This window comes from Drosophila busckii, chromosome 3R (assembly GCF_011750605.1).
Source record: "Drosophila busckii strain San Diego stock center, stock number 13000-0081.31 chromosome 3R, ASM1175060v1, whole genome shotgun sequence".
In the NCBI taxonomy this organism is placed as follows: domain Eukaryota; kingdom Metazoa; phylum Arthropoda; class Insecta; order Diptera; family Drosophilidae; genus Drosophila; species Drosophila busckii.
Genome location: NC_046607.1, coordinates 7,258,002 through 7,283,185, shown reverse-complemented (window position 1 = coordinate 7,283,185; position 25,184 = coordinate 7,258,002). Strand labels below are relative to the sequence as shown.

Sequence of the window (25,184 nt, the reverse complement as noted above, 5' to 3'; positions counted from 1 at the left end):
TCAATGAAATATTTTCATATTTATTTAAATTTATAACTAGTTCATTGGCAAAAATGTCACTAGAAAATTCGAAATTGCATAAGAAAGTTTAAATCGCCTACGCTTACTTTACTGCTCTTATATGTATATGTATATGTATATGTATATGTATATGCCCACAAACTAAAGCTCAATGCAGGCAACACCCACGAATTTTAAAGAGCTTAATAATAATTTTCAAATTCCTGAGAGCTGCAGCTTTAAATGCATCAATTGATAGCTCAACGCCTTGAAAAATTCAAGAAATGCAAATTTAAATTGATAACCAACTTTGGTCAAATCTTCATGCATCTTAAGGTTGTGGCGCAGACCAATTGCCAATGTGAACTGGTTTCATTTAACTATGGCCTACGTGACAATGGTAACGTCATAAATGCAACGCGTCTTATATTTTCATGTACAGTTTCCCCAAGAACTCACACGAGGAGCTGTTGCAGTCAATACTTAATCAGGCCACAATCAATTGACTCTAGCCAAGATCAGTTTACCTACGTGCAAGCTGCACGTAGACCAAGCTCAAGAGAACCTTGAAAAGGTTCTGAGCTTGCTGTAGCGAATTCTTAGCGCACCAAATAAGCGTCATCTGCACTCTTTAATTTAATAGCACGCTTGGCATTTCATCAGTGGAGCGCAGGCCGCCTCATCAATTTTATATGTAGTCTGCGTGTTAAACAAGGCCTACAAGGCCTTGCCACACCTCCAACGAACGCCCCTTTTTGCGTTTTTTTTTTTGCCATCGTTCGCTTGTAAAAAAAAGGTCACAAGCAACGCTTATATCAATATATTTGTACAATTGTCACCTTGTTAGTGTGTAATGATGAGCAACTAGTTAGTTACGAGCTGCTAAGCAGCTGAATAAAAAGAAAATGAAACCAAGCCACACAGAAAGGGCGCCATTAATTAAATTTGAAAGACCAAAAGACACAGAATTGCAAACTGAAAATGGAAACTCTTATGTAAATTTTAAATTATACAATAAATTTACATTCCCTAAATATAATAAATTATATATCAAACTTTTTCAGGGCCGTTTTATAGCCTAATGAGGGAGGTTTTTGAACTCTAGCAAACCCTAGGCCTATTTGTTTTCTCCTAATTTGCTTAACAATATATTGCAAAAAGACAAAATCTTAAGCAGTCGACATGAGTTATTTGAGCTTAGGCATTTTTAAATTTAAGCTAAATTTGCATATAAATTTAGTTTATTATTGGGTCGCCAGCAGTGAAATTTTTGTGGTGGGCTTCATTAATCTGGCAAGTTGTATAATAAGCGTGGGTGAGAATCAGTTAACGTGACAAAAAGTAAACAAAGAAATTTCCATTTGCAATTCCCGACGGCATTAAAACTATAACAATGCAATCTAAACTAAAATATTGTAAGCCAAGTCGAATTAAAAAGCAATCACATGCCTTTCTATATTGTTTAAGGGAGTACTAACTTGGTTACACCCCAGTTAAACTCATTTTCCAACGCTATGAATGGCCAACAAAGCGTTAATGACCTTGTTCACTACTTGGTGACGAAAAACGCCAAATTACTGAATCATTCAAAGTTTTGCGTAAGCCTCAAAACAAATGCAGAAAGCCAAAATGGGCTAAAAGAAATGAGCAAGAGAGCGTAACAATGTCGAAGCACCAAAACCAAAATGTCGTGGCATAGAGCTAATTGATAGCCAAATGAATTATCATATCAGCAATAATCAAAGCCCCTGCGCAAACGATCCAGCCAGCCAAAAAGCCCCACCAAAAGAAATGTTAACAGCAACAACAACCAGTATCCAACACTCACATATGTATATATACATCATGTATTTATGTTTGTATATTTGTGCATAGTACAATATGCAATTATGAACGCTGATTTTGAAAGGGCGTTTTGTAATCTGCGCTCGCACAGGTTTTTTTTTTTCTAAGATGCTGCGTAGTCGCAGCTTAAGAGTTTGTTGTTGATTGATTGGACTTTGGTGTTCTCCATGTTTGGACGCGTGCCTTTACACAATTTATGAATGTGTATTTTAGCAAATGACAAACACGCTTTTCATTATCTTAAAGTCGCTCTACGCAGCCTTTGCAATAGCCCAAAAGTGAGGCAAAAGCCTCGTGCTTTTTAGACCAAAAACAGCCAGTGACTTGCACGAATTTTGAATAAATAAGACATCGAGTGAAAAAAAAAATAAAACTAAAAAATAAAAACATGCACATGTGTATATTTTAGTTATAGCTATGGCTGTGTCTGTATTGAGGTAACGGAATAACAACGACAGGTTTTCAAGACAAACCAAAATGTTGAAGCACCAAACACAATGGCTAAGCTCGCTTCTTACCCTTTCTCTCCCTTTGTCTGTCTAACTTGGCTTTTTGTCTGGCCATCTCGCTCTGGCTCTCAGTATTAAATGCACAGTTTGTGTCATTTTGCAAATCATTTTCAATTTTATGGCTGCGTTGCGCAAATCCCTTGGATGCGAACTACGCCGCGCACAGATTTAATCACGTGTAGCACTTAAGGCAGCAGCAGCAGCAGCTTTCGCATGCTCATATCTCATATGTTGATGAATTTCACGAAAATTTAATTCATGGCACTAGACCTTGCGCAAGGCGCAAAATACAACAAAAGTGCCGTCATGCGACAATTCGTTATTTCCGTTGCCCATATAATTACATATGTAAATACACTATGGAAGCTTTACAGCTTCTAGAAAATTAAGTATACGAGTTTCTAATAAAAGATAAACGGCAGTTGACACCTCTGCTTGTTTTGCTTAAACTGATTAACCAAATTGGTAAAAAGAAGACAATAACAGAAGTTATATATGTACTATTTATGTTGGCCATATAGGAATAATATTGTTTATCTATTAAAATGAAAAACTTTTTTATTTGTTTCCTCATTGTATTTGAACGCAATCTTAATAAACTGTTTAATTTTAGATGAGTATGTTTTTAACAAAACAATGAAAGTTTACATATTGTTCTGGATTCGACTACTTTGTGATGCAATTTCCACAATATATGGATATGGTTCCACATTATTAGTTAAATCGTTGCTCTCATCTTGCTTTAAGTTTTCATTGCTCACTTCTTGGGCTGCAGGGTTAGTGCTCGGTTTTGTTGCCATTTGCTTTTCTTTAAATTCGATGGAACTGCTTTGGTTCATTGCTTCAATAACGTAAGGATATACTAGTGATATCTGGCTTATGCTGCAAATAAAAAGCGTGCTAAGTTTTAAATATTTAATAGAGCTGCCACCTACCATTCACTTTCAGGACTCGATGTGCCCGAACGAACGTTGCTTTCATTATCCGGCATCAGTTGTAATTGCTAGGGAAAATCTCGGCGACACAGTTCTTGTTTAGTAAATCTAGTTTCATCTATTATAGTCAACTTAGTCACAAGTGTATTAACTGTATAAATTGCTATTCATACCATTTTTCAAATGTTTTCGCAGTCCTTTTTGATCCATGACTTTAGCACTGCGAAGAGCGTTGACATCATTTCGACCACTTGTGCCCTGATTAGGCCTACTCGAGCTGGCACCATGACTATTTCGATTCTTACTCACTATATTATCACGGGATGCACTTCGATAGCGATCAAACAGATCTTCAGTTCGTCTATGCGACGAGGGCTTGCCATTGCTTGTGGTAGCGCGTTTGTTTTGTTTTAGTATTCTGGCTTCATCGGATGATAATGCCGGCAATCGTCGTGGTCTTGGCTCCTCACCCGGATTCAAATAGCGATATGTTGTATATGGTTCTGGAACTGCATGGCGATGTGGCCTGTTATCACTGTGCACGATTCGGCGATACGTGACAGGCTCCCGATCGTTGTTAGCAATGCGTCGTGCTTTGTAATCATCAAAGAGCGAGGGGAATGGCACTCTGCGTTGTGGACGATTGTCTGTGCTTGAAAGACGATGGCCTATTGGTGTAGCAGCTCCGGATTGCATAGATATTTTTCGATTAGTATTCTCCATTGGGGTACGTGTAGCAGCTAGTGTGTTCTGACTGTGATGAGCTGTAGCTCCATCCTTGGGTGCGGGCGAGTCGCTGTGGTCTTCTGCAAAAAGAGGCATTATGATCAATACTATTGGGTATATTATGAAGCTATGCTTACCATGAGGACGTGTAAACGGTGGCAGAAAGACAGAAGTACGTGCATCTCGTTGAGAGGGAGAAGTTGATGGTTGCTGCGAATATGTATGTGGCACAGAAGCATAGAAAGCATCAGCAGAGTCGTGTTTAGTTTTGGACATGCTCTCAGCTATTTCCGGAAAGTATGTATCCCACTGTACGAATACTATAAGAAAAAAAATACATTTTTGTTTTGTTTTACCGCTTACCACATAAAAAATGAAGTGCGCTATCACACAGGCAATTATAAGAACTGCAGTAAATTTTGTAAATTGCAGCATTACAAAAAAGAATAGAGCAACTACAACTTCAAAGTGCTGCACGCCCAAGAATTCAAAGGTCTGCCGAATTTCCGCAATGCGTATGGTCTGCAAAGAGTTGATGGCAGCGCTTGACGCATCGCGGACCCTTTGCAATATATCATTCGTTCTGTACGACATTTTGCTGAGGAAACTAATTTAAACAAAACATTTTTTTTATTTTATAACTTTTTTTGCGACGCCTGCCATTCGAATGCGCGCCGTACTTTAAAAAGTGTTAACAAATATACTAAAATATACTAAACATTTGTATCGATACTAAACGCAATTAATCGATAGTCGGCAGCAACAGCTGACTTTCAAGTGTGAAATGTAAGAACCTCAACATTGTTAAGCTCAATTAAATTACAATTAATCTTGCTTAATTTAAGCTTTAAATGCTAAGACGCACTATGGCGGAGTTTGATGTCACAGCGGGACTTCAGCACGTTACGAAACGTATAGAGGAGGTGCTGCAAAGTCGCACAAAGGTGAAATTACAATCTCTGCTAGTATTAGTTGTTATCTTTGACCATAAAGTTGTTATGCTTATCAGGAAATCAAGTCACCAAAGCCATTACTTGTAGCTGTAAGCAAAACCAAGCCTGCGGAGACTGTAATCGAGGCTTATAAGGCAGGTCAGCGTCATTTTGGTGAGAACTACGTACAGGAGCTGGTGGAGAAGAGCCAACATCCAGATATTCTAGCACAATGCGCCGATATCAAATGGCATTTCATAGGTCATCTGCAGGGCAACAAAGTTAATAAAGTGAGTAGCTAAACAACACAATCTACCTACTATAATTAAAGCGTTTGCTTTTCTAGGTATTGAAGCTGCCAAATTTGCATATGATACAAACTGTAGACAGTGAGAAGCTGGCCAATAGCTTGGATGCCGCCTGCTCTAAGCTGCAGCCAGCGCTAAGTGAGCCACTGCGTGTGCTCATACAAATCAACACCAGTGGTGAAGATGGTAACACACAATAGAGTTAAGCAGACATATATTGTATATTGTATTAATCCTTTGCATTTGCAGTCAAGAGTGGCATTGATGCTGTCGCCGCACCTTCACTCTATCAGTACATCAAAACGAACTTGAAACATTTACAGCTGGAGGGCATCATGACTATTGGCGCATTTGGCTTTGACTATAGCAACGGACCTAATCCTGATTTTGTCTCACTGTTGAAAGTACAGCGTGCCATTTGTGAAGCGAATGATTTGAAGCCCGAAACGGTGCAAGTATCCATGGGCATGTCCAACGACTACGACAAAGCGGTACGTTGTGTGGCGTTAGCAATAGTCAGCTAGTTTAATTCATTATGTTTCGCCTGCAGATCGAAATGGGCAGCACTATAGTGCGCGTTGGCACATCTATTTTTGGATATCGCGCACCCAAAGCATAAGGCACATTACGCACAAGGCAATCGGAGGCCACAGTGAGCGAGAAACTGCGCTCTATGTAGATTTCTGGCACAACATAATATAATGTCTACGGTTAATACAGTTGCTTCTCAATGACGTGTGCATAGCCTATCTAGCCCAGAATTGGCTGTTAGAGATTCTTCCAATTTAGTTGGTATACCTCATATTAATGTACATATAGCGTTTTATTAAATGTATATAGATTTGTTGTATATAAAATTGTTTTGAATCGGCTTGTATTTATAGAAACACTAGATAAACAATTTTGCTGCGTGGGCTACAATAGTCATGCTATTATGATAGTTCTACTATTTTCTAATTTATTTATTTCTAATGCTATATATCAAAATAACAATCAAATTATTGTCAAATTCCTTTTGAAAATTGAATGGCATAACATTTTTCGATGCGTTGCCTTCAGAATCACTGTCTACAATCAAAAGAATTCTTTATTATATATTATTTGATACGCAAACAACAAAATGCATTTGCTTGGCTTGCAGCCAATATGTCGCCCGATATTTGGCAACTTTTATTCATGTTTATTGAAATTAAAAAACCACTTTCAATACACGTAATTGCCAAATTTCAATTTTGATGTCTTCTTTAATATAAATCAGCATATACTAGATTCATTCATGTTTAAAATGTTGCAGACAAGGCTGACATGGATTGGGAAAATTTTCAGATTCATTAATTTATTATTTTTATTCCATAATTTGCATACATAAATTTAAAATACGTATACGCCCTAGTATACATATTTATATTTTTGTTAAATGCTTAAATACTTTTCATTTGCAATTTAAGCCATTACTGAAAAAAAGTATAAAAAGTTCATTTAACTTTCTAAGTAAAATAATACACTATGGTTATGCAATAGCTAGAAAACAGAGAATTGTGTATTTGTTTCGAATGATATTCGTAAAATCGGATTACTTTATGAGCTCTATAGCTTTGGAATTTTTCGGCTCTCTCTTTATATTGCACAATATGCAAAGCATTTTGAAAAAAAAAGAATAAACACAAAATGCCAAACGTTGAAAATAGGCAAGGTAAAATTCAAAATACATAGCCTATGTGTATATAATATGTCTATATGTCTATAGCCAAGTGTATTTGTAGAAATATTTGTATCTGTATCTGTCTGTTATGTAGGGAAATGTAGGTGATTTCAACGCAAGAGGACACCTTCGTGTGAGCGTCAAGAGCAAAGATGAATAATACAAAACAAGCTGTGAGTTGGAAAATCTATATACAAAATATACAAAAAAGAAATTCATGCCACACTAAAATAAATTTCTAGCTATACATATTAGCTTATGTATAACAATATGCATGTACGCATTTTGAAAAGCAAAAGAATCGAAGAAAAAAATTTATGTTCTCTGGCGTTAAAATTAGAATTTTATTAGAGAGGCAGTGGATGAGTAAACAACTGGGAGCACGGAGCACGGCCTGACCAGTGATCGGGGCCTGTACATTACACCACACCCACACCCCACCGTGCGCCTCGCCCCACTGGCCGCGCCTTGGAGATACTAAAAAAGGCAGCACCAATATTGCAGATACAGATACAGCCAGCATGAACCGAATGTCTTCGGTTCAGCGTCCGACGGTTGCCGAGTGGCGAATATTTCGTATTTGTTGTTGGAAAGCGCACGAAGAAGAAACACTGAAAAAAGATCTTAAAACATCATTGTCTTGACGATAAAATCAGCCAGAGATTCAGTGTGCTCTGACCGCTCAACTCGATTAGACAACACATCAAAGTTCAGCACCATGGTAAGGAGATTCGGGATATACCTATAACAGCAGAAATAATATATCGAGTATACGCCAGCAAGGACTCGATTGATTAAGTGAACTAAGTGAATTTGTTTTAAAGCCAAAGCTATTAAAAAAAAAAATGCAATCAAATCAAATTATTGACATTTAAAATCAAGTGAATTATTGAATAAAAAAATTGTATAATGACATGGTGTTGACCTTATTGACACACCTTCATGTGGATACTGTGGATTAATTGTGCCAATTACCTTTTGGATATATTATGTACCCGCATACCTACACCTAACTAGTTCAATAATGAAACACAGCACAAGCTATTTTTAAATCTCCTAGCAAATGTGAAATTGTTCAGTTTCGAAACATTCAAATGAATTCTATAATTGGAACGGTCGAAACGCACAGTAGCAACGCGTAGCGTAATTCGATATTAGAGCGAGATGAATAGATGTTTAGGTGGATATAGATAGCTTACGTAATGAGCTCTGAAGTATATATTTAGTTAAAGCAAATATTTTCAATAATAAAAAAATATTTTAACTTTGGACTTAAAACAATTTGAATAGCTTAGAGTTATTAAAAATATATTTCAACTTATAATAAGTTGAGAATGCACAAGTACTCATCAATTAATTTCAAATTTATTTACACCTCTTTAGGCGGATGAGAAGAAGAAGGTTAAGAAGAAGAAGACCAAGGAAGAGGGTGGTACTTCCGAAACCGCTTCGGAGGCAGTGTCTGAGGCAGCAACTCCCGCACCAGCCGCAACTCCTGCCCCAGCTTCTGCTACTGGATCGAAGAGAGCGTCGGGCGGTTCTCGCGGCTCGAAGAAGTCCAAGCGCGCCGGCTCCTCGGTCTTCTCTGTCTTCTCCCAGAAGCAGATTGCCGAATTCAAGGAAGTAAGTTTTAAGTTCACCCGCCTGTCTGCCTGCCAACCTGCCTGCACCTAAATTTCCAATTCCATCATCATGGCACTGTGCCCAGATGACACACTGATACCCATATATGCTGCTATATGCTACATGCCCTCATGCATCGCTCATCATTCAACAACAACCAAATCACCAACCACCTCTCTGTCTCTTTCTCTCTCTTTTTCTAAATATCTGCGCGCGTTAATCAGGCCTTCCAACTCATGGATGCCGACAAGGACGGTATTATTGGCAAGAACGATTTGCGCGCTGCCTTCGACTCCGTCGGCAAGATCGCCAACGATAAGGAGTTGGACGCTATGCTCGGCGAAGCCTCTGGTCCAATTAACTTCACCCAATTGCTGACCTTGTTCGCCAACCGTATGGCCACCTCTGGTGCCAACGATGAAGACGAAGTTGTTATTGCTGCCTTCAAAACATTCGATAACGATGGTCTCATCGATGGTGATAAATTCCGCGAAATGCTTATGGGCTTCGGTGAGAAATTCACCATGAAGGAGGTCGATGATGCCTTCGATCAGATGGTCATTGATGACAAGAACCAAATCGATACCGCCTCCCTGATTGAAATGCTCACCGGCAAGGGTGAAGAGGAAGAAGAGGAAGCTGCTTAAACGCAGCCCCGTTACACATCCTAACTCTTAACTCAGCATCCATATTACAACCAAACAACAAAAACAAAACAAATACAAAAAACTTTTAAAATCGTCAAAAAAATTAATAAACGTAATTAAAAGAAATGCTCGTTTTACATATGTAAATTTATATATTTATATAATCTCTTTTTGTTAACCACACAAAAGCACCAAATAATACTTTTAACTTCTTCAACAACAACAACAAACAACAACCAAACATCATTTGGTAGAACAACAACAAAAACAACAACTCATGGTCACTCACTATGTATACCAAATAGAACCACGTATCATTTTAGGGATACTTTTATAAATGCAAATGTCAAATCGTCAACTTGACAGCTAGTCTACATACTAGTTTGATTTACTATTAAATTTTACACGTAAAATTTATAAATACTGCAAACTATTTTATTTACCAAAAAAAATATCGAAAAATGTTGAGAAATGATTCAACGTCTATTTTTATCGCTGTTCGCTGAAGAAGGAGAATAAGAGATGAAGATGAGCGGAAAGTAGTGGGTAGCTACAAAGATGGTCTAGGCCTTGGCCCACTTTTGTTAGCCAAGTTTTCTTCAGAGGTTAAGGAGAGAGAAACATACATTATCGCTAGAGTACTTTTATCTGAGAGCCAAATATTTATCTGTCTTTAACAAAGCAAAATATTCAAATATATTATTATGCATATCTCTATTGTTCGTTGAAAATTTTTTAATATTTATATATATTACATATATGCTTAAAAGCAACAATTATTATCCAGAGTATAAACAATTTAATTGTCCTTTTTCGTTAGCAAACAATTATCACAATACTTCTGCTTACGAGCTTATCAGCTTTTTAATCAAATCGTGTTTCTAGTTTATGCGTTCTACAAAAAATCAAACAAGTATCGAAAAGTTATTTAAAATGCAATAGTTGATTTATATATTTTCAATATGCTTACGTTTATGTTTTCTAACAACGGAGGTGGCGTTCTGCCTGAACCTTAGCCCCAACACTAAGGTTCACTTTAACTGGCGTGCTCGCAAAAAAAGGGTAATTATTTTTGGAGCGTAGAATCTTTTCGTTTAGTGCATTGCCGGTGCATCAGTACCAGAGAAGTGAAAAGAAAGTTATAGAAAAATTAAATTCAAAAGAGAGAAGCATATCTTGTAGTTTTGACATAACCAAAATAAATACACAAATATTATTACTTAAGCTTACTTCAAGCAGCAGTAGCATCATTCTTACACTACTTATGTACTAAACAAACTCAAAAACAAAAATTAAAAAAAAAAAAAACGTACCAATAACAACTCAATATGCAACAGATTTGTTAAATGCACAATCTTTACTTCAGTATAAGTTAAGCAAAAAATCGAAAGATAAAAAAATCTAATTTTTTTTAACCCGGTCAGAAATATAATAAAAAGAAGAACTGTTTTTATATAACAAAAATGATAATGATGATGATGTTGATGACTTGAAACGAATAAAAGCACAGGCGAGTCGTCTACAAAAGAAAATTTACAAGAGTTTTATTTCACTTCTTGCGGCTGTCGGTGGTGGTTCATGCACTTAAGCCGTGGTAAACTCAACTCAACTCAAGCTCAACTCAAGCTCAACCCAAGCTCACCACAGACAGTGCACAGTGGGGAATATTGTGCATATTTTACTCATGTTGCTGTATGATTGGTAATGAAATAAAAAATTGTTTATACAAAATATAAATTTTGTTTGCATCGAACCTGTAAGATATCGTGGCCCGATCCATACTAGTTTTACACCATAAATGTCTTAAAATGACTAGGCAAATTTGCCTAATAAGTATGTATCAGTCATTTAGACTCTGATAGTTGAACTTAGTTGCTACGTTACCTGATCGATAATAATGTATCAAATTAAATGTTGTATACAATTTATATTGAGAAATATTTTAAATTATGAATTTTATACAGTTTTTATTGATCACATTTTACAGAAAAAAGAGCTTATATTTGATTGCCACGCCCATTTCCTCAAATACCTGTATATATAAAAGCTATATGAATATTTATTTTAACATCACAAGTTGTTTTAGTTTATCTTGAAATATAACCACAAAACGTGTTACATTTCCCCATCGTGCAGCGCTCAGCCGTTGAACGTGACTCAACTTACCCGTTTCCAGTTTTCAGTCTTCGGGTTTATTTTGATTTTTGCTTTTGGTCTGTACACATGCGCAGTAGAATGTGAAAGTGCGCGTAGACGTTTATAAATTATTGTATAAAACCAAAAGATTTGTTAATTAATTAAGTAAATCGTAACTTTTTTGTAAGCTAAATTTAAGCCATGAGTCATGGTACTCAGCTGGCAACATTGCTCTGCGTATTTGTAGTTTACGGAGTTGCAACACAAAGTGGTGGTAAGTAGAAAAAACACACACACACAGACAAATTAAAATGCATAAAGACAAAGGTTTAAGTACCTTTAGCGGAAGCCAAGTTGACTTTGTTAGCTACGAAAATTCCCATAGTACACGACAGCAATTTGCAATGCTTCAACAAAAATGAAAGTGATCTGCTCTAGACTGCAATCTCTCTCTCGATTACTCTCACTCTCATTTGCTCTCGTTGTGCTCTCAACAGCGTCCGCTCAACATCTGATTGCGTATATCTCGCAGCATGGCTTGCATGGTGAGATTACCTTTCGCCAAGTGGATGCTCAAAATGTAGAGATCAAGGCTAATTTGGAGGCTACACTGCAGTATCCGGAGCAGGTCTGGAGCTGGGCAGTGCGTCGCTTTCCTGTGGACTACACCAACATAGATGCGGATGAGCGTTGTGAACTGGAACGCTTGGGCGCACAGATCTTGAGCTTTGATGAGCCGCTGGACTATTTGGTGCTGCCTGGCAATGAAAGCGCCACCTGGCGGCATGAAATGCAGCTCATAGGCGATCAGGGCATCTGGGGCAAGTCGCTGGTGCTAACCGAAGTCAATTCTCAGGCACGCATTTGCGCCACGATCACCACAGTGCAGAGTTCGGTGGAGCATATGGCTGAGGCACGTTTCGATACGCCCATTGCTGGCTCTGTTTACTTTCGCTGGCTGGCGCCAACAGAGGGCGCTAGTGGGGATACGCTGATCTACTCGGACCTGTTTCATATACAAGAGCAAACCGATGGCATTACAGCTCAACACAGCGCGCACTTTACCAAGCATCACTGGAAGATCTTTGTCACCGATATATTCAAGCACGATCATCATCGCACCGAGGACAATTGCAACTTTTTGCAGTTGGTGTTTGATCCGCAGGGCAGTGGCGCGGGTCAGGGAATCGGTGATCTGGATACGCGTCTGGGCAACATTGGCGTGGCCAAGAATGCGCTGCGCAAGCCACAGCGTAGTGTCTATCGTGATGCGCAGCTGGCGCTGCTACCTTCCGACTTGACCATACCACATCGCACGCTCTACTTGGTGCTTTTTGACCATCAGCATCCGGAAGACTATTTGGCCTGCACCAAGATTAGACACGTGCAAACGCTGACATACAAGTAAGCCTAACTGAAGTCGCTCAATTGATTAATTACTCTACTTCTAATGCCTGCAGAACCTTCATCAATGCTGGTGGCGTGAAGGGCGAAGTGACATTTCAACAGCGCTCCAAGTTCGATCCAACCTTTCTCAACTTTACGCTCTCTACGCCTTCGGCGCAGCATGTAAGCCGCAAGTTTGCTGAGGATGTGGCAGCCTTTCGTCTACATCGTCTGCCGCCTGCGCCGCAACGTGTTGGTCAAGCCGACTACTGCGATACTACAGCAGAGCTCTATAATCCTCGCGAGCTGGCTCAGGAGCATGTGCCGCCACCTGGCTATGGCACGCAGGAGCAGTATGCTTTGGGTGATCTGACGGGCAAGCTGCAGGGTCGTAATAAGCACTACTACCATCAGTATGTGCTGCCTGGCACTAGCTCCGAGCTCAGCGGTCTCTATTGGGATGTCTATTTGCCGTTGCAGGGCCGGCACAGCATTGCTCAACGTAGTTTGGTTATCTACACGCACAATCGTCAGGATGTGCACAACATTAGTCAAAGCATTTGGGGCTGCGCTACATTGAATCAATATCAAAAGCAAGGACTGCAACAGCAGCCCATGTTTACGGCTCAGGTGAGTGACAGCTCTATAATTGAAATCGGCTAATCCTTTCTGCTCTTACAGGTGCTCTTTCGTTATCCTGTCGTGGGTCGCGTCATTCTGCGTCAGGCTGCTGAGCAGCCCTGGCAGGACACGCATGTAATCTTCGAGTATCTTATCCAAGCGGATGGCTCCACGCAGAACAGCACCTTCGAGCACCGCTGGGGCATACATAGTAATCCGCCTGGTAAGGATTTCTACGACTGGCAGAATCGGTGTCTTTCCGCTGGCCCAATCTTTAATCCCACCAAGTCCGAGTGGGGCAATCGTAGCGTCGAGCAATACTGTCGTCCTGAGTTGCCCGCCATGTGTCCATTGGGTGCGCTGGATGCGCGTTTGGGCAGGCTTACCATAGCGGGAGGCAAGCGCCAGGCCCGTCAGCTTAGCCGGCGCATGTTCACCGATGGCAATCTGCCCTTGTCCGGGCGTCACAGCATCTTGGGTAAGTCGCTCGTCATCTACGATGACAATGGTCCTAAGGCGCGTGGTGAGCGCTTGGCTTGCTCCAGCGTCATTGGTCACTATAGACGCAAAGTGGTCGCCAAGGAGTGGTATGCCAATGGCGATGATGTGACTGTCAGCGGCAAAATGGAGATCACACAGCAGTCCGAGTATGACATAAGCAATGTGGAGGTGCAGCTCAAGGGATTGCAAGGCAACAGCGGCTATCATATACACATGGTGAGCATAAACACAAACTTCAGATGCAGCCCACAGACAAAACATAATTAATCGCTGTTTGTTAGTGAAATATTTTCAATATTATTGTTGATTTTAAAGCAGCGCGCTTAGCAATATCAAGGACAGGAAATAAAATTCATATGGAGCTTCCATTCTTAAAGTCTGTGAGATCTTGTAGGTCATGTGTAAAGTTTATGCTCTTGCTCGCTTAAAATATTATTATTATTTATTTGTAGTAATAATATCTTATGAATTTAAGCTCTAGTCAATTCAGAAAAACTTAAACATTTTAATTTTAATTAACTAATATATTATGAGTAATTTTTATATTGAATAATATCTTAGTTAACTGTTTGAAAATTAAATTTTTTTCAGTAATTTTGCAATTTGAATGCAAATTGAAATACATTTTTTCAATATGGCAAAGACTCTTTGAAAACTTGCAACTAAATCTAAATTTGTACATTTCTTATTTGTTTTTTTTATTTTTTTTTTTATTTATTTTGGATTTATAAAAGGAAGTACATATACTTACTTTAGGCTAATTATGTATTTAAAATAGTACAAAATTATTATAATTTAAAAATATACATTGTCCGCCCCTTACAGACGCCTGTCGAGGCCAACTTGGCGTTTCCTTGCGAGGCAAGCACTCTCTATGGCATCTGGAATCCATTGGACGTTAATGCCAAGTCAGCGCCACCGCCCAAGCAGGGCACAAGCGATCAATACGAAATGGGCGATCTGAGCGGCAAATTCGGACGCCTCAATGGACTGACGCAGTACGAGGATGCCTATAATGACACCAATCTGCCGCTCTTTGGCTATAACAGCATCATTGGCCGCTCGGTGGTGATACAAAAGCAGCGCAAAAATGAGCGCTGGGCATGCAGCACACTGGAGCGTGGCTATAGTCCCAGCGAGGCACGTGAGCTGCGCGCCATTGCCTCATTTCATCATCCCACGGGCTATGCCTATGGTTATATAAGAATGACCCAGCTAATACACACCGATGGCAGTCAGTCCGAGACGGTGATTGAGGTGAAACTGCGTCATCCGGGCAAGAATGATCGCAATAGCACACGCAATCACAATTGGCAAATCTTTGTGAATCCCGTGGGCGTTGATGCGGCGGTCAAGCCAACTGCCACACGTTGCGTGGCGGGCGGTTATGTTTGGAATCCTTACTACACACAGCTGGCGGATCCTTTAAATGTAAGTACACAAAGTTAATGTATCTGCTGTGCTCTAATACGCTCAATTGCTTTCTCAGTTGGATCTTTATGAACAGGAGTGTGGTGCGGACAATCCCCTACGCTGTTATGTGGGCGATGTGGGTGCGCGCCTTGGCACGATAGGTGAGTCTCTTAATCTCAACTTAACACAAGCTTAACTCAATTGAACCCATTTTAGATCTTGGTGGTGAGCGTTCCATGTTCACAGACTCAAACTTTCCACTCGAATCACCTGTGGGTGCCATTGGACGTTCTATTGTTATATTTGGACCGGATCATTCGCACGATCGCTTCGCCTGCGCCAACATTGAGCCCGATCACAATGTCATCAAGTACATCAATTTGCAGAAGCCACCACGTTTTGTTGTGTAGGTTTACTCATTCATAGCCTCTCTACAGAATAATTTCCACTATATTTGTAGCGCACAATTTCTGGAAGAGCTGCGCACTGTCATGGGCATACCCGAGTGGATGTTGGACGTGGATGCACGCAAGACCAAGGAGCTGCATGGCGGTGCCTGCATTCAAATGATTATACACTTCAAGGGTCCGATTGCGCATCGTCTAGAGTTGGACATGTCGCGTCTAATAGCAGCAGGACGACTCGATGCGCCCAGTCTGTATGTACCCGGCTATGTGAATCAAAAGCGCAAGCCGACCATCTCCTATCGCACCTGTGGTGTGCGTGATCCAAATGAAAAGCGTAAGTTTTAGTTTACCTATAAATTAGTTTAGTTTTCCATTTCAATTTCGTTTTCTTTACAGGCATGAAGAGCAACAAGAGTCGATTCTTAACTAGTTCAGCTAATACACTGCCAAAGTCGTCTTACCTTTTAGCCACGTTAGTCATTAGCCTGGTTTGCAATACACTTTTGTATATATAAAATAGTTTATAACCTAAAAATGCATTAAACGCATAAACTTATACTTTTGTTTATTCTAGAAGAAAATCTATGACAATTTCAGCTGGAAATTTAGTTCCTCTCCTATATATCTCATATTACATAAATATAGTTGGTATCAAGGCACGAGTGTCCTTACATTTTCGATCTCAGTGATTCAGTTTTTGTCCACACTCGAGTCAAAAGAGTTTGCACACAAACTGAATCACTCAAAAGATAATTTGTCCAAACAATTCATGGCTCAGCACATTGCCTTACAGCCCACCATGCCCGCGGCACAGGTATGTGGAAATTGCACACACTTCAACAGGAAGTCCGTAAATGGCTATAGAAGATTGCAGAAATGGAAAATGTTGATTGCGATTTGATTTATAATACTGTAGACTGACTTACCGATATTCCCGATGCGCATGCCTCTATGGGGTAGAAAAGTATGTAGAACCACGATGCTAGGAAGGCTATCCAGAACGAGAACAAGAACAATATGAGGAACCAAAGAACGCCCCAACCACCATTAGCCATGTTATTCACATGAAATTTCTTTTTACAAAAACTTTAAACTATATTTTGTGTGTTTGTTTGAAAAGTTACATAATTTGAATAAATAATCTATGTACGTCAATCAGTAAAATCAGGCGTCCTAATCAGTAAAACCTTTTACTTTAGAGAGAGTGCATGAATGTGATGAAATATAAGCGGCTTATCGTATAGTTGTTCTAGTAAGATTAATAATTTGTTCTTATAATATATTTTAATGTTAAAAGTGGTTGCCAAGGAGTTAAAGTGGATGCCAATGACAATGATGTGACTGTCTTCGGCAAAATGGAAATCACACAGCAGTTCGAGTATCACATAAGCAATGCGGAGGTGCAGTTCAAGGGATTGTAAGGAAATAGCGGCTATCATATACACATGTAAGTTTTAGTTTATCTATAAATTAGTTTAATTTTCATTTAAATTTCGTTTCATTTACATAAAGATTCATGTAAGTCGTCTAACCTTTTAACGTTAGTCATTAGCCTGGTTTGCAATACACTTTTGAATATACAAAAAAGATTTTAAATATAAATTTATATAAACATATAAAAACATAAATTTCAGGTAGAAATTTAGTTCGTCTCCTATGTAAATATATATATCATATATATAATTAATATAAATGATATCAAGACACGATTCTAGATATATTAAGCCACGAGTATCTTTCAATCGTCAACCATAGATTTTTACTTCAGCTCAGCACATTGCTTTACAGCCCACCATGCCCTCGGCACAGGTGTGTGGAAATTGCACACACTTCAACAGGAAATCGGTAAATGGCTATAGAAGATTGCAGAAATGGAAAATGTTGATTGCGATTTGATTTATAATACTGTAGATTTACTTACCGATATTCCCGATGCGCATGCCTCTATGGGGTAGAAAATTATGTAGAACCACACTGCTAGGAAGGCTATCCAGAACGAGAACAAAAACAATACGAGGAACCAAAGAATGCCCCAACCAGCATTAGCCATGTTATTCACCCTAAATTTCTTGTCACAAAAACTTTAAGCTATATTTTGTGTGTTTGTCTGTACAGTTATGTAATCTGAATAGATAATCTATGTACGTCAATTTCTTTCAAGGCATACTTAGAACGCCCTAATCAGTAAAACTTTTTATTTTATAGAGAGTGTACGAGCGTGGAGAAACATATGCCGCTTATTTTATAGTTCTTCTAGTAAGATTAATAATTTGTTCTTATTATATATTTTTATGTTAAAGGCACCGCAAATAATAATATATATATAGTATATAGTATTGCGATTACCTTCCAACGAAATAATAGAGCGAGCTAATAATGATTTGTGAGTTCCGCTATTAAATATAAAAAGATCATTCCTGTAAATGTAAATGTAAATATACTGTTAATCAGTAAACCATATTTTACAACAGTGAAAGAAATGCTTGCTGCCATCCTTTTGTATTTTTTATATTATTTAACTGTATTTACTATGAGATTAAAATACATTGGAATTGCTTTAATACATGTTTGTTTAGATGTTCATACATACTTTATATATATTTATATGTATGCCGATGTATATCTGGAGCAACAAGTGTGGCTCAGTTATTCACCACTCCAGCAGCCAAATTCACCACCAAATCTTATCTCCCTGCGCTAGAATTTAATGCGCATGCGAATTGTTCACCCCCAGTTCAAATCGATTTTGTTTATTTGTTAGATACTTTTCGTCGTCAGTTTTGTGTGTGGCAGTCAGCCAAAGGTGATTCGTCTTTAGCAGATAATTGAAAATTATGCAGTTAATTGCCGCGGGCATATTTGTGAGTCTGGTGCTCAGCTGCAGTGCAGCGATAAGTGGTCCATTTATATTTTGGGGTCAGGAAAAGATTTTCGATTTGCAACCCCAAGCGCTGGTCGATAATGCGGCCAGAGAGCAGCCGCTGACGCAACTGTATAAGGATGCCAAGGCGATTCTAATTTTCGTACGCAACAGCACAAGTCGTCTGCAGGGCACAAAGTATCCAAAGTTTCAGAACCTGGTGAAGAGCAACGCCTGGACATATTTGCCGCAGCGCAGTCTATGTGCTGAGCCGTATGGATACAATGCCAACATTGAGGTGTGTATACGCAAATTAAAACATGTGTGTAGATATACATAGATACTATATATAGAATGCTTGCTCTCACTCCATGGGTAGGTCGTAAATTTGACGGGAAACAGCGAGGAGGATGATGCCGCATTGTTGACGGGCTACAATGATGCACTGACCATTTATGGAAAAGGTCAAGTGTTGGGCATATTAGCTAATCGAGAGGAGGAGGCTCACTATTTGGCCAAGCGTGAGGCTGCCAAAGGCGAGGAGGCAGCCAGCACCACAGTGTCAACGCCAACAGGCCTCGAAACCGAATCGAATCAGGTTTACATTGCTGAGGGAAACAAGGCAGTACTTGTCTTGAGCACTCCACCCGAGCTGAAGCTGGGCAACGAGACGCTGCTGCTGGAGGAGCACAACAAGCACATCACCTTTGACTACCAGCGCAGCAAGGCCTATGGTCGGCTGAGCATCACCTTTATGCCCAACGGCGAGAAGTGTACGCTGCGTTTCAAGTTCTCCCTGCTGCGCGGCACCTGGATTTTGCGCAACGTCGAAGTGGAGTACCGTGAGATCAAGGCCGTGCTTCCTGCAATTGGCAATGACTATACGCTGCCATCAGCCCCGCTGGGCTTCTCCTATCGCTGCTCATCGGAGAGATTGCTTTTTATTACGCCCAATAAGAATGACACAAGAATTAGCCTCACATTGAATGATTATCAGGTGCAGCCTTGGTTAAGTGGACGAAACAAGTTTGGCGATGTTTACGATTGCGTCGGTTTCACATCGGTGCCCATATTATCGGGCTTGTTCGTCGTTGCCCTACTCTTGGGTATACTCTTCATTGGTATAACCGCCATGCTGAGCATGCAATCACCCAATCGCTTTGAGAGCGCAAGCTCCCGCAGCAAGCCGCTAACTTTTACCATTTCTGAGTAGATCAGCATTATATTTATCAAGAAGCAACGTATATAGCTTTTAGCCGCCAGCATGTTTGCATTGATTGTATTTACGCCCGTTAACCCGCTGGCCTTGCTAACGTTGGCCATAGAGTTCTTTCTAATACATTTGCTCTTTATTCTGATTGTGCTCTATGTTTACGTACTTTGGTATTACTGAGGCTAGTTCATTGTTAAATAAATATGCAAATAATCATAAGAAGTGGCAATTATTTTTGGCATATTCGGTGTTAGTTGAATTCTGCGCCATCTTTTTGCAAATCTTTCAAACTTGTATGCCCTAAATACAAGTTGTCTATCGATAGTTGGTAATCAAGTCAGTGTTGAAAAATTCAAATTTGGTGGTTTCGTTCCGTTTTAAATAGTTCAGTTCGTTGATTGTGCTGTTTCGATCTTGTTCATAGTTTCTTTTTCGTGGTATTGCTTTTTTTATTCCTTAGAATAGTAATTTTAAGCCACGTACGTAACAAATGAATGATGAATGTGAATGATTCAGTTCGTTCACTCTAGTGAGTAGTTCAATTGTGCTTGTTCGTTCGCGAACGAACTAATACTAGTTTGGTCACACTTAGTGAAATTTGTTTATAAATTGCGAAAATAAAAAGTATGTCAAATTTACATCTTACGCAGGAAAAACTGTAAGTCTTAGTACACATTTGAAATAAATAAACAACACTTACAATAATAAAACCTATTTGCTTACAGCGACGCGTTGCGTTCAGAATATAAACCACGTAGGCCGTGCGCGCTTCTGAAGTACCCACGTCCCAAAACAAAGCCCGAATATCTTTCGCTATATCCGTGGCTTATTCTAGATGAAACGGATCCACATTTTGTGTTTTGTGTTATTTGCGAGTGTAGACTAAGCGCCAAACGCTCGGATCTGGGAAAGCATGAGTGCAGCATTAAGCATTCGGAGAACGCACAGCGCAAGGCAGTGCCCCCTGGAACAGCAAAGTGGGAGTATAATGATAGTATTGAGGGCATGTACGACGCAGCAGAGAATGTATGCAAGACAGAATTAGAAAGTGAAGAAGAAGAGGTCGAAGGTGATGAAGTAGATGATGACGACGCAGATGAGCATAAGCAAGGAACAGAGGCTGATGGCGACGCGGATGGCGAGAATGAGTATGAGCCCAGCGCAAAGCGATCGAATTCCGAAACAGATTCTCAACATTCTGGACTGGACTATTTACCAGTGCAAGTGACAATCAATGAACTGCCAGTTCCACACACAACAGCCAACGCAACTCTACCACTGCCAGCCTCCGCAAATCCATGTCGCATTACCATAAAGAAAGTAACAACGCCACTCACCAAAGTACTTGCGACCTCCAGCACGAGCGCAAATGCACAAGAGATCACCTCAAAGGCCACCATAACGCCAATAGCCACAGGTTTTAATGCCGCCACGCAAAGACAGTCGTTGCCCTACAGCTATGCCGCCCAGCAGCTGCAGTCGTATCAACTACAGCAGCTCAGTGCAATGGAGCAGCCTCCAAGGGATTCACTAGAGTTGTTCTTCGACAGCATTTGCGCCACAGTCAAGTCGCTACCACCCAAGCTGGCCACTGAGGGAAAGATACGGGTAATGCAGTTGATTGGTGAGCTCGAACTACGCGCCATTGGCGAGCGCGAAGAGCAGCCCTCAGTACAGCCCAGCACAGTGGGTCAAGCAAGCCCAGTAGCAGTTGTGGCAGCAATACCTGCTAGCAGTCAACAGAATGCAACTGTGGCGTCCACAACGAAGTAAAGTAGAAGCTTGTGTGTTCTAGTTAAGTCTTATAGTTAATTTATGTTCAACAATGCATGAACTTAGTTTTATTTTTTTTATTAGTATTACTTTAATTGAACTTGGCGGCTGTTATTGTTTGATGAAAAGACGGTTCAAATTACATAAAAAAATAATTTATATTCAAGAAAAAGCGATCAAAAATAATTTCACTTAAGTCTAGATTTTCTTAGTTTAAAAATTCTCTAGAACAATGATTTGCAGTCCATCATGGCCTTGGCGCAGTAATGCGGGAATTGCAAGCCCTGCAGCAAAATGTCGGTTATGCCCTAGAAAATAACAGAAAGTGAGTTTATCAGGAGTGGGCTTATTGTTTTTATCGTAGTATGTTTAGCTGGTGCTGTGAGCTGGCAAATATAAAACATTCTACATTTTGCGATAAGACCTCGAGACCCGCACTCAGTTATTAAATAGTAATGATGTCACCATGCTGGTGTTTTTAGACTACTCCCACTTTGAGACTTACCGAAAGTCCCGGAACACACACAACGACGGCATAGATAATAATGTAGAAGAATGCGCAGAAGAACGCAACGAAGAAGGAGATGAACCAGAAGACGAGCAGCCAGAAGATGAACCAAATTGGATTACCCATGTTATTAGAGATTTCGTTGTTTGTTGTTGATTAAGTTGATGTGCTCTGCAAGATAAGAAATGAATGAACATCGTTTATACTAAGTAAATGGGTTACATTTTGACGTAAAAGTTCGCAAGGGGTATTCACAGCTTTGACTGGCACATATTAGGCGCTTATCAAGGAATTTTATTGAAATTTACAATTCGTTTTCACTTTTGACTATAAAATGCGCTGCGAAAATGCGTGACTAACATTTGAATTACCAATTAGGTTGGTGATGTTTTTTGTCGACAACTGACGTCAACAATAGTCTAGACAAACATTTGGTATATGGCTTAGATTAAATATTAGCTTTGTTTGTAAGTGAGTGTATGCCGTCTTCGACTTCGTTACAAAACTCGTTTGCATTGTTTTGATTTTTTGGAGAAACAAGCACAACAATCTAGAGGTCAGTGTGACTCTCTCAGCTAGCAGCTATTATAAGTCAGTTGCTGTCTTGTATTCATTTATTAAATGCACCGCAGTCGACAGTATGCTAATGCCGCTGTCAAGTAATAATCTTGAGGCGTGCCTATTTCAAGTTTATGTCATCATTAAAATTATAAACAATCAAATTGCAAAAGCATCTGGTAAAACAAGCGTATATATTTATTTAAATGTATTTTAGTAGCGCACAAAAACAAATGCAATTCGATGAACTTTATGCGTACTACTTATAGACACAATTTTTAACGCGCGCCTCCAACAAGTAAACAAGAAGACCCCACCTACGATTTGATTGGTGAAGTATTTCAAGCGCACAACTTTCGAACGCAGTGAGATGTAAACGACAACTAAACAAAACTGGCGCAACAAGTTTCAGTTTCGGCTAGCAGAGAAGCCGCCGATAGGGAGAAAATTGTATTTGTTCGTTACTGCTGAATTTTGAATTATTAAATAATAATTATGTTAAGTGAATTGTATTTAAAACTTTTATTTTTATTAAATTAAATTTATTTAATTAATTACTATGTCGCGTATTGCGTTAATTAACAAAACTCAAGTGTATTTTTAGCATAAAATGTTAAATTTTAACCACTGTAAAGTACATTGCTCATTTTGGACAATTGTAGGGTTGTCAACAGGTACAAATGCAACTTGAAAATGTTTGCGCCTAAGAGTATGCAACAGATTTATAATGTTCATGTAATTCAAGTTTACACCTAAGAAGTTTGGTAAAAATTGATTTATTTATTTGAAATATATTTCAAAAATAAAACTAGAATTAAAAACAAATGATGTTGCTCCGAGCCAGGGCAAGCTGATGCGTATCCCTTGAATTCGTAACCGACGAATAAATAAATGCTGATCAAATGAATATACATATGAAATCTTCTAGGTGCGTTGAGCAAGCTTGATATAAAGACATATCGCAAAGCCAATTGCTGATTTCATCCTAGTAAAAACAAAAAGAAAATAAATAATAGATGCGGCTAACTGACTCGTTTCGGCGCAAAGCTTTTTGGCTGGCATATAAACTTGCAAGCTTTAGAACTGTTATACGCAGCACAGCTGGATACCCAAAACTGCTAGCGACAGTCAACTGTTTTAGTATAAATATTAAGCATTCCCTTGGACTCACACACACACAAACAAGCACAAGTTTGTTTCATCCTGCCGCCTTGGCAGCTGTTTCTCTTTTGGTCTGTCGCTTCGCCGCTGCCGCTGCCGCTTTTGTTGCGCTTTGAGGTTCCATCGTTTGGTCGGCGCCATTCTGTCGTGAGTTGTCGTCCTCGCCTCTGGTTGTGTGCGGCATTTTGTAAGCGCCATTGGACGGTTGTTGATTCGATACTAGATGTGTCTTGTAGCTGGGTCTGAGCTGTGTGAGCTGTGAAGTGGTGTGCGCTTAAAGCAAATGAATAATGAGTGGCTGCGGCAATTGTTGTTTGTGTGTTTAATATGTTGAATAAGCGCATTAATTAGCCACATTGTTTGTATTCAACAGCTGACAATCGCCACACAAATCTGTAGCATAACTTACGGTATAATAAGAAAGAAAGAAAAAAAAAAAAACAGCTGCCCGCGGTGGCTGTTTGTGTGTGTATGTTTAAATTTATAAGTGTGCGTGTGTGTGTGTGTGTGTTTATTAGAGAGCTTGTGTTTGTAGTAAAACTGGACAACGTGCGATCGATTTTTGGGCGCCTTGCTGTACTCGCTTGGAAAATACATGTGTGTTTAATAGTTAGGAAAGTTTTGGGCACAAGTATGTACATATATGTTATCACTTAGCTGAAATATACTTTTATAGTATATTGGTAATAAAGCTTTTAACAGCAGCAATACGTTATTAGACGGCTCGACTCACAGTTCTGCTCTTTAACCACTTGCCACATATCTTGCCCCCGGCACTGGTCGCAGAACATAAAATGCTTGACAAATAAATAAACAAACGACCACTAGAGATAATGAAATTTTGTTAGGCACGAAACAGAAAACATACCATACATGCATACATATGTATATATACAAATACATATATATATATTTATATATGCATATATGTATTTGAGCAGCGCAAAAGCCGCAACATTTAAGGGGCAGAGAGAAAGAAAGAAAGAGAAAGAGAGAGAGAGAGCAAATATAGTGGACAGGCGACTGCCAAAAATTGGCAACAAAAACAAACAACAAACAGATAAAAGAGCATGCGAAAAAAAGCTTCTTAACGAAAGCCGTAACGATGGCAACGGCAGTGCCCAAGTAAATTTTTAGGCGTATAACAGTCGGCGCAAGAGACGGAGAGAGAGAAAGAATTGAGCGACCGAGAGCGGGAGAGTCCATGGAAACGCTTTTCGTGCTACTAATAAGCGTTAACGGTAACAATGAACAGACAACGAACAGTGTGTCTAATATCAATTTACATTAAATTAAATATTTTTACTTGCTTAACAAAATGTAAAATTTTATTTGCAGCTTAAGCTTTTGTTTTCCAAGTCTTAAGCCGAGCCACTAGTATAGTCGGTACCTGAGATTCTTGCTGGAAGAAGACGCGCGC

At 39.4% G+C, this 25,184-nt stretch overlaps 7 protein-coding genes across 10 annotated transcripts; 5 read left to right on the top strand and 2 right to left on the bottom strand.

The window, feature by feature from the left end:
• Positions 1-2,920: 2,920 nt before the first annotated feature.
• On the bottom strand, positions 2,921-4,673 carry LOC108602197. Of its 2 annotated transcripts, none has more exons than XM_017990245.1 (5): positions 4,379-4,673; positions 4,153-4,324; positions 3,463-4,095; positions 3,290-3,397; positions 2,921-3,236 (listed from the first exon to the last, which is right to left on the bottom strand). In XM_017990245.1, exons 1-4 carry the CDS (start codon positions 4,607-4,609, stop codon positions 3,345-3,347), a joined length of 1,089 nt encoding a protein of 362 aa, XP_017845734.1. In that variant the 5' UTR covers positions 4,610-4,673; the 3' UTR covers positions 2,921-3,236; positions 3,290-3,344. The 2 variants fall into 2 exon arrangements, with proteins under 2 accessions (XP_017845734.1, XP_017845735.1); XM_017990246.1 differs by having other exon boundaries at positions 3,290-3,407; positions 4,379-4,672.
• A 113-nt stretch (positions 4,674-4,786) lies between these two features.
• On the top strand, positions 4,787-6,105 carry LOC108602297 (pyridoxal phosphate homeostasis protein). Its single transcript, XM_017990378.1, has 6 exons — positions 4,787-4,801; positions 4,861-4,959; positions 5,025-5,237; positions 5,294-5,441; positions 5,505-5,746; positions 5,806-6,105. The coding sequence occupies exons 2-6, from the start codon at positions 4,867-4,869 to the stop codon at positions 5,872-5,874; spliced, it is 765 nt and encodes a 254-aa protein (XP_017845867.1). The 5' UTR covers positions 4,787-4,801; positions 4,861-4,866; the 3' UTR covers positions 5,875-6,105.
• A 1,470-nt stretch (positions 6,106-7,575) lies between these two features.
• On the top strand, positions 7,576-9,300 carry LOC108604115 (myosin regulatory light chain 2). Its single transcript, XM_017993399.1, has 3 exons — positions 7,576-7,678; positions 8,341-8,580; positions 8,805-9,300. Exons 1-3 carry the CDS (start codon positions 7,676-7,678, stop codon positions 9,225-9,227), a joined length of 666 nt encoding a protein of 221 aa, XP_017848888.1. The 5' UTR covers positions 7,576-7,675; the 3' UTR covers positions 9,228-9,300.
• A 2,155-nt stretch (positions 9,301-11,455) lies between these two features.
• LOC108604530 lies at positions 11,456-16,238 on the top strand. Its single transcript, XM_017994043.1, has 9 exons — positions 11,456-11,637; positions 11,861-12,767; positions 12,824-13,379; positions 13,431-14,087; positions 14,697-15,302; positions 15,361-15,445; positions 15,501-15,690; positions 15,745-16,025; positions 16,088-16,238. Exons 1-9 carry the CDS (start codon positions 11,565-11,567, stop codon positions 16,204-16,206), a joined length of 3,474 nt encoding a protein of 1,157 aa, XP_017849532.1. The 5' UTR covers positions 11,456-11,564; the 3' UTR covers positions 16,207-16,238.
• A 2,204-nt stretch (positions 16,239-18,442) lies between these two features.
• LOC108602075 lies at positions 18,443-19,974 on the top strand. Its single transcript, XM_017990095.1, has 2 exons — positions 18,443-18,849; positions 18,931-19,974. The coding sequence occupies exons 1-2, from the start codon at positions 18,526-18,528 to the stop codon at positions 19,762-19,764; spliced, it is 1,158 nt and encodes a 385-aa protein (XP_017845584.1). The 5' UTR covers positions 18,443-18,525; the 3' UTR covers positions 19,765-19,974.
• A 372-nt stretch (positions 19,975-20,346) lies between these two features.
• On the top strand, positions 20,347-21,671 carry LOC108601970 (protein suppressor of variegation 3-7). Of its 2 annotated transcripts, XM_017989963.1 has the most exons (3): positions 20,347-20,422; positions 20,490-21,558; positions 21,622-21,644. In XM_017989963.1, the coding sequence occupies exons 1-2, from the start codon at positions 20,391-20,393 to the stop codon at positions 21,535-21,537; spliced, it is 1,080 nt and encodes a 359-aa protein (XP_017845452.1). In that variant the 5' UTR covers positions 20,347-20,390; the 3' UTR covers positions 21,538-21,558; positions 21,622-21,644. The 2 variants fall into 2 exon arrangements, with proteins under 2 accessions (XP_017845452.1, XP_017845451.1); XM_017989962.1 differs by having other exon boundaries at positions 20,490-21,671.
• A 5-nt stretch (positions 21,672-21,676) lies between these two features.
• Positions 21,677-22,996, bottom strand: LOC108601972. Of its 2 annotated transcripts, none has more exons than XM_017989964.1 (3): positions 22,921-22,996; positions 22,043-22,216; positions 21,677-21,845 (listed from the first exon to the last, which is right to left on the bottom strand). In XM_017989964.1, exons 2-3 carry the CDS (start codon positions 22,169-22,171, stop codon positions 21,762-21,764), a joined length of 213 nt encoding a protein of 70 aa, XP_017845453.1. In that variant the 5' UTR covers positions 22,172-22,216; positions 22,921-22,996; the 3' UTR covers positions 21,677-21,761. The 2 variants fall into 2 exon arrangements, with proteins under 2 accessions (XP_017845453.1, XP_017845454.1); XM_017989965.1 differs by having other exon boundaries at positions 22,925-22,987.
• Between the last annotated feature and the right edge of the window lie 2,188 nt (positions 22,997-25,184).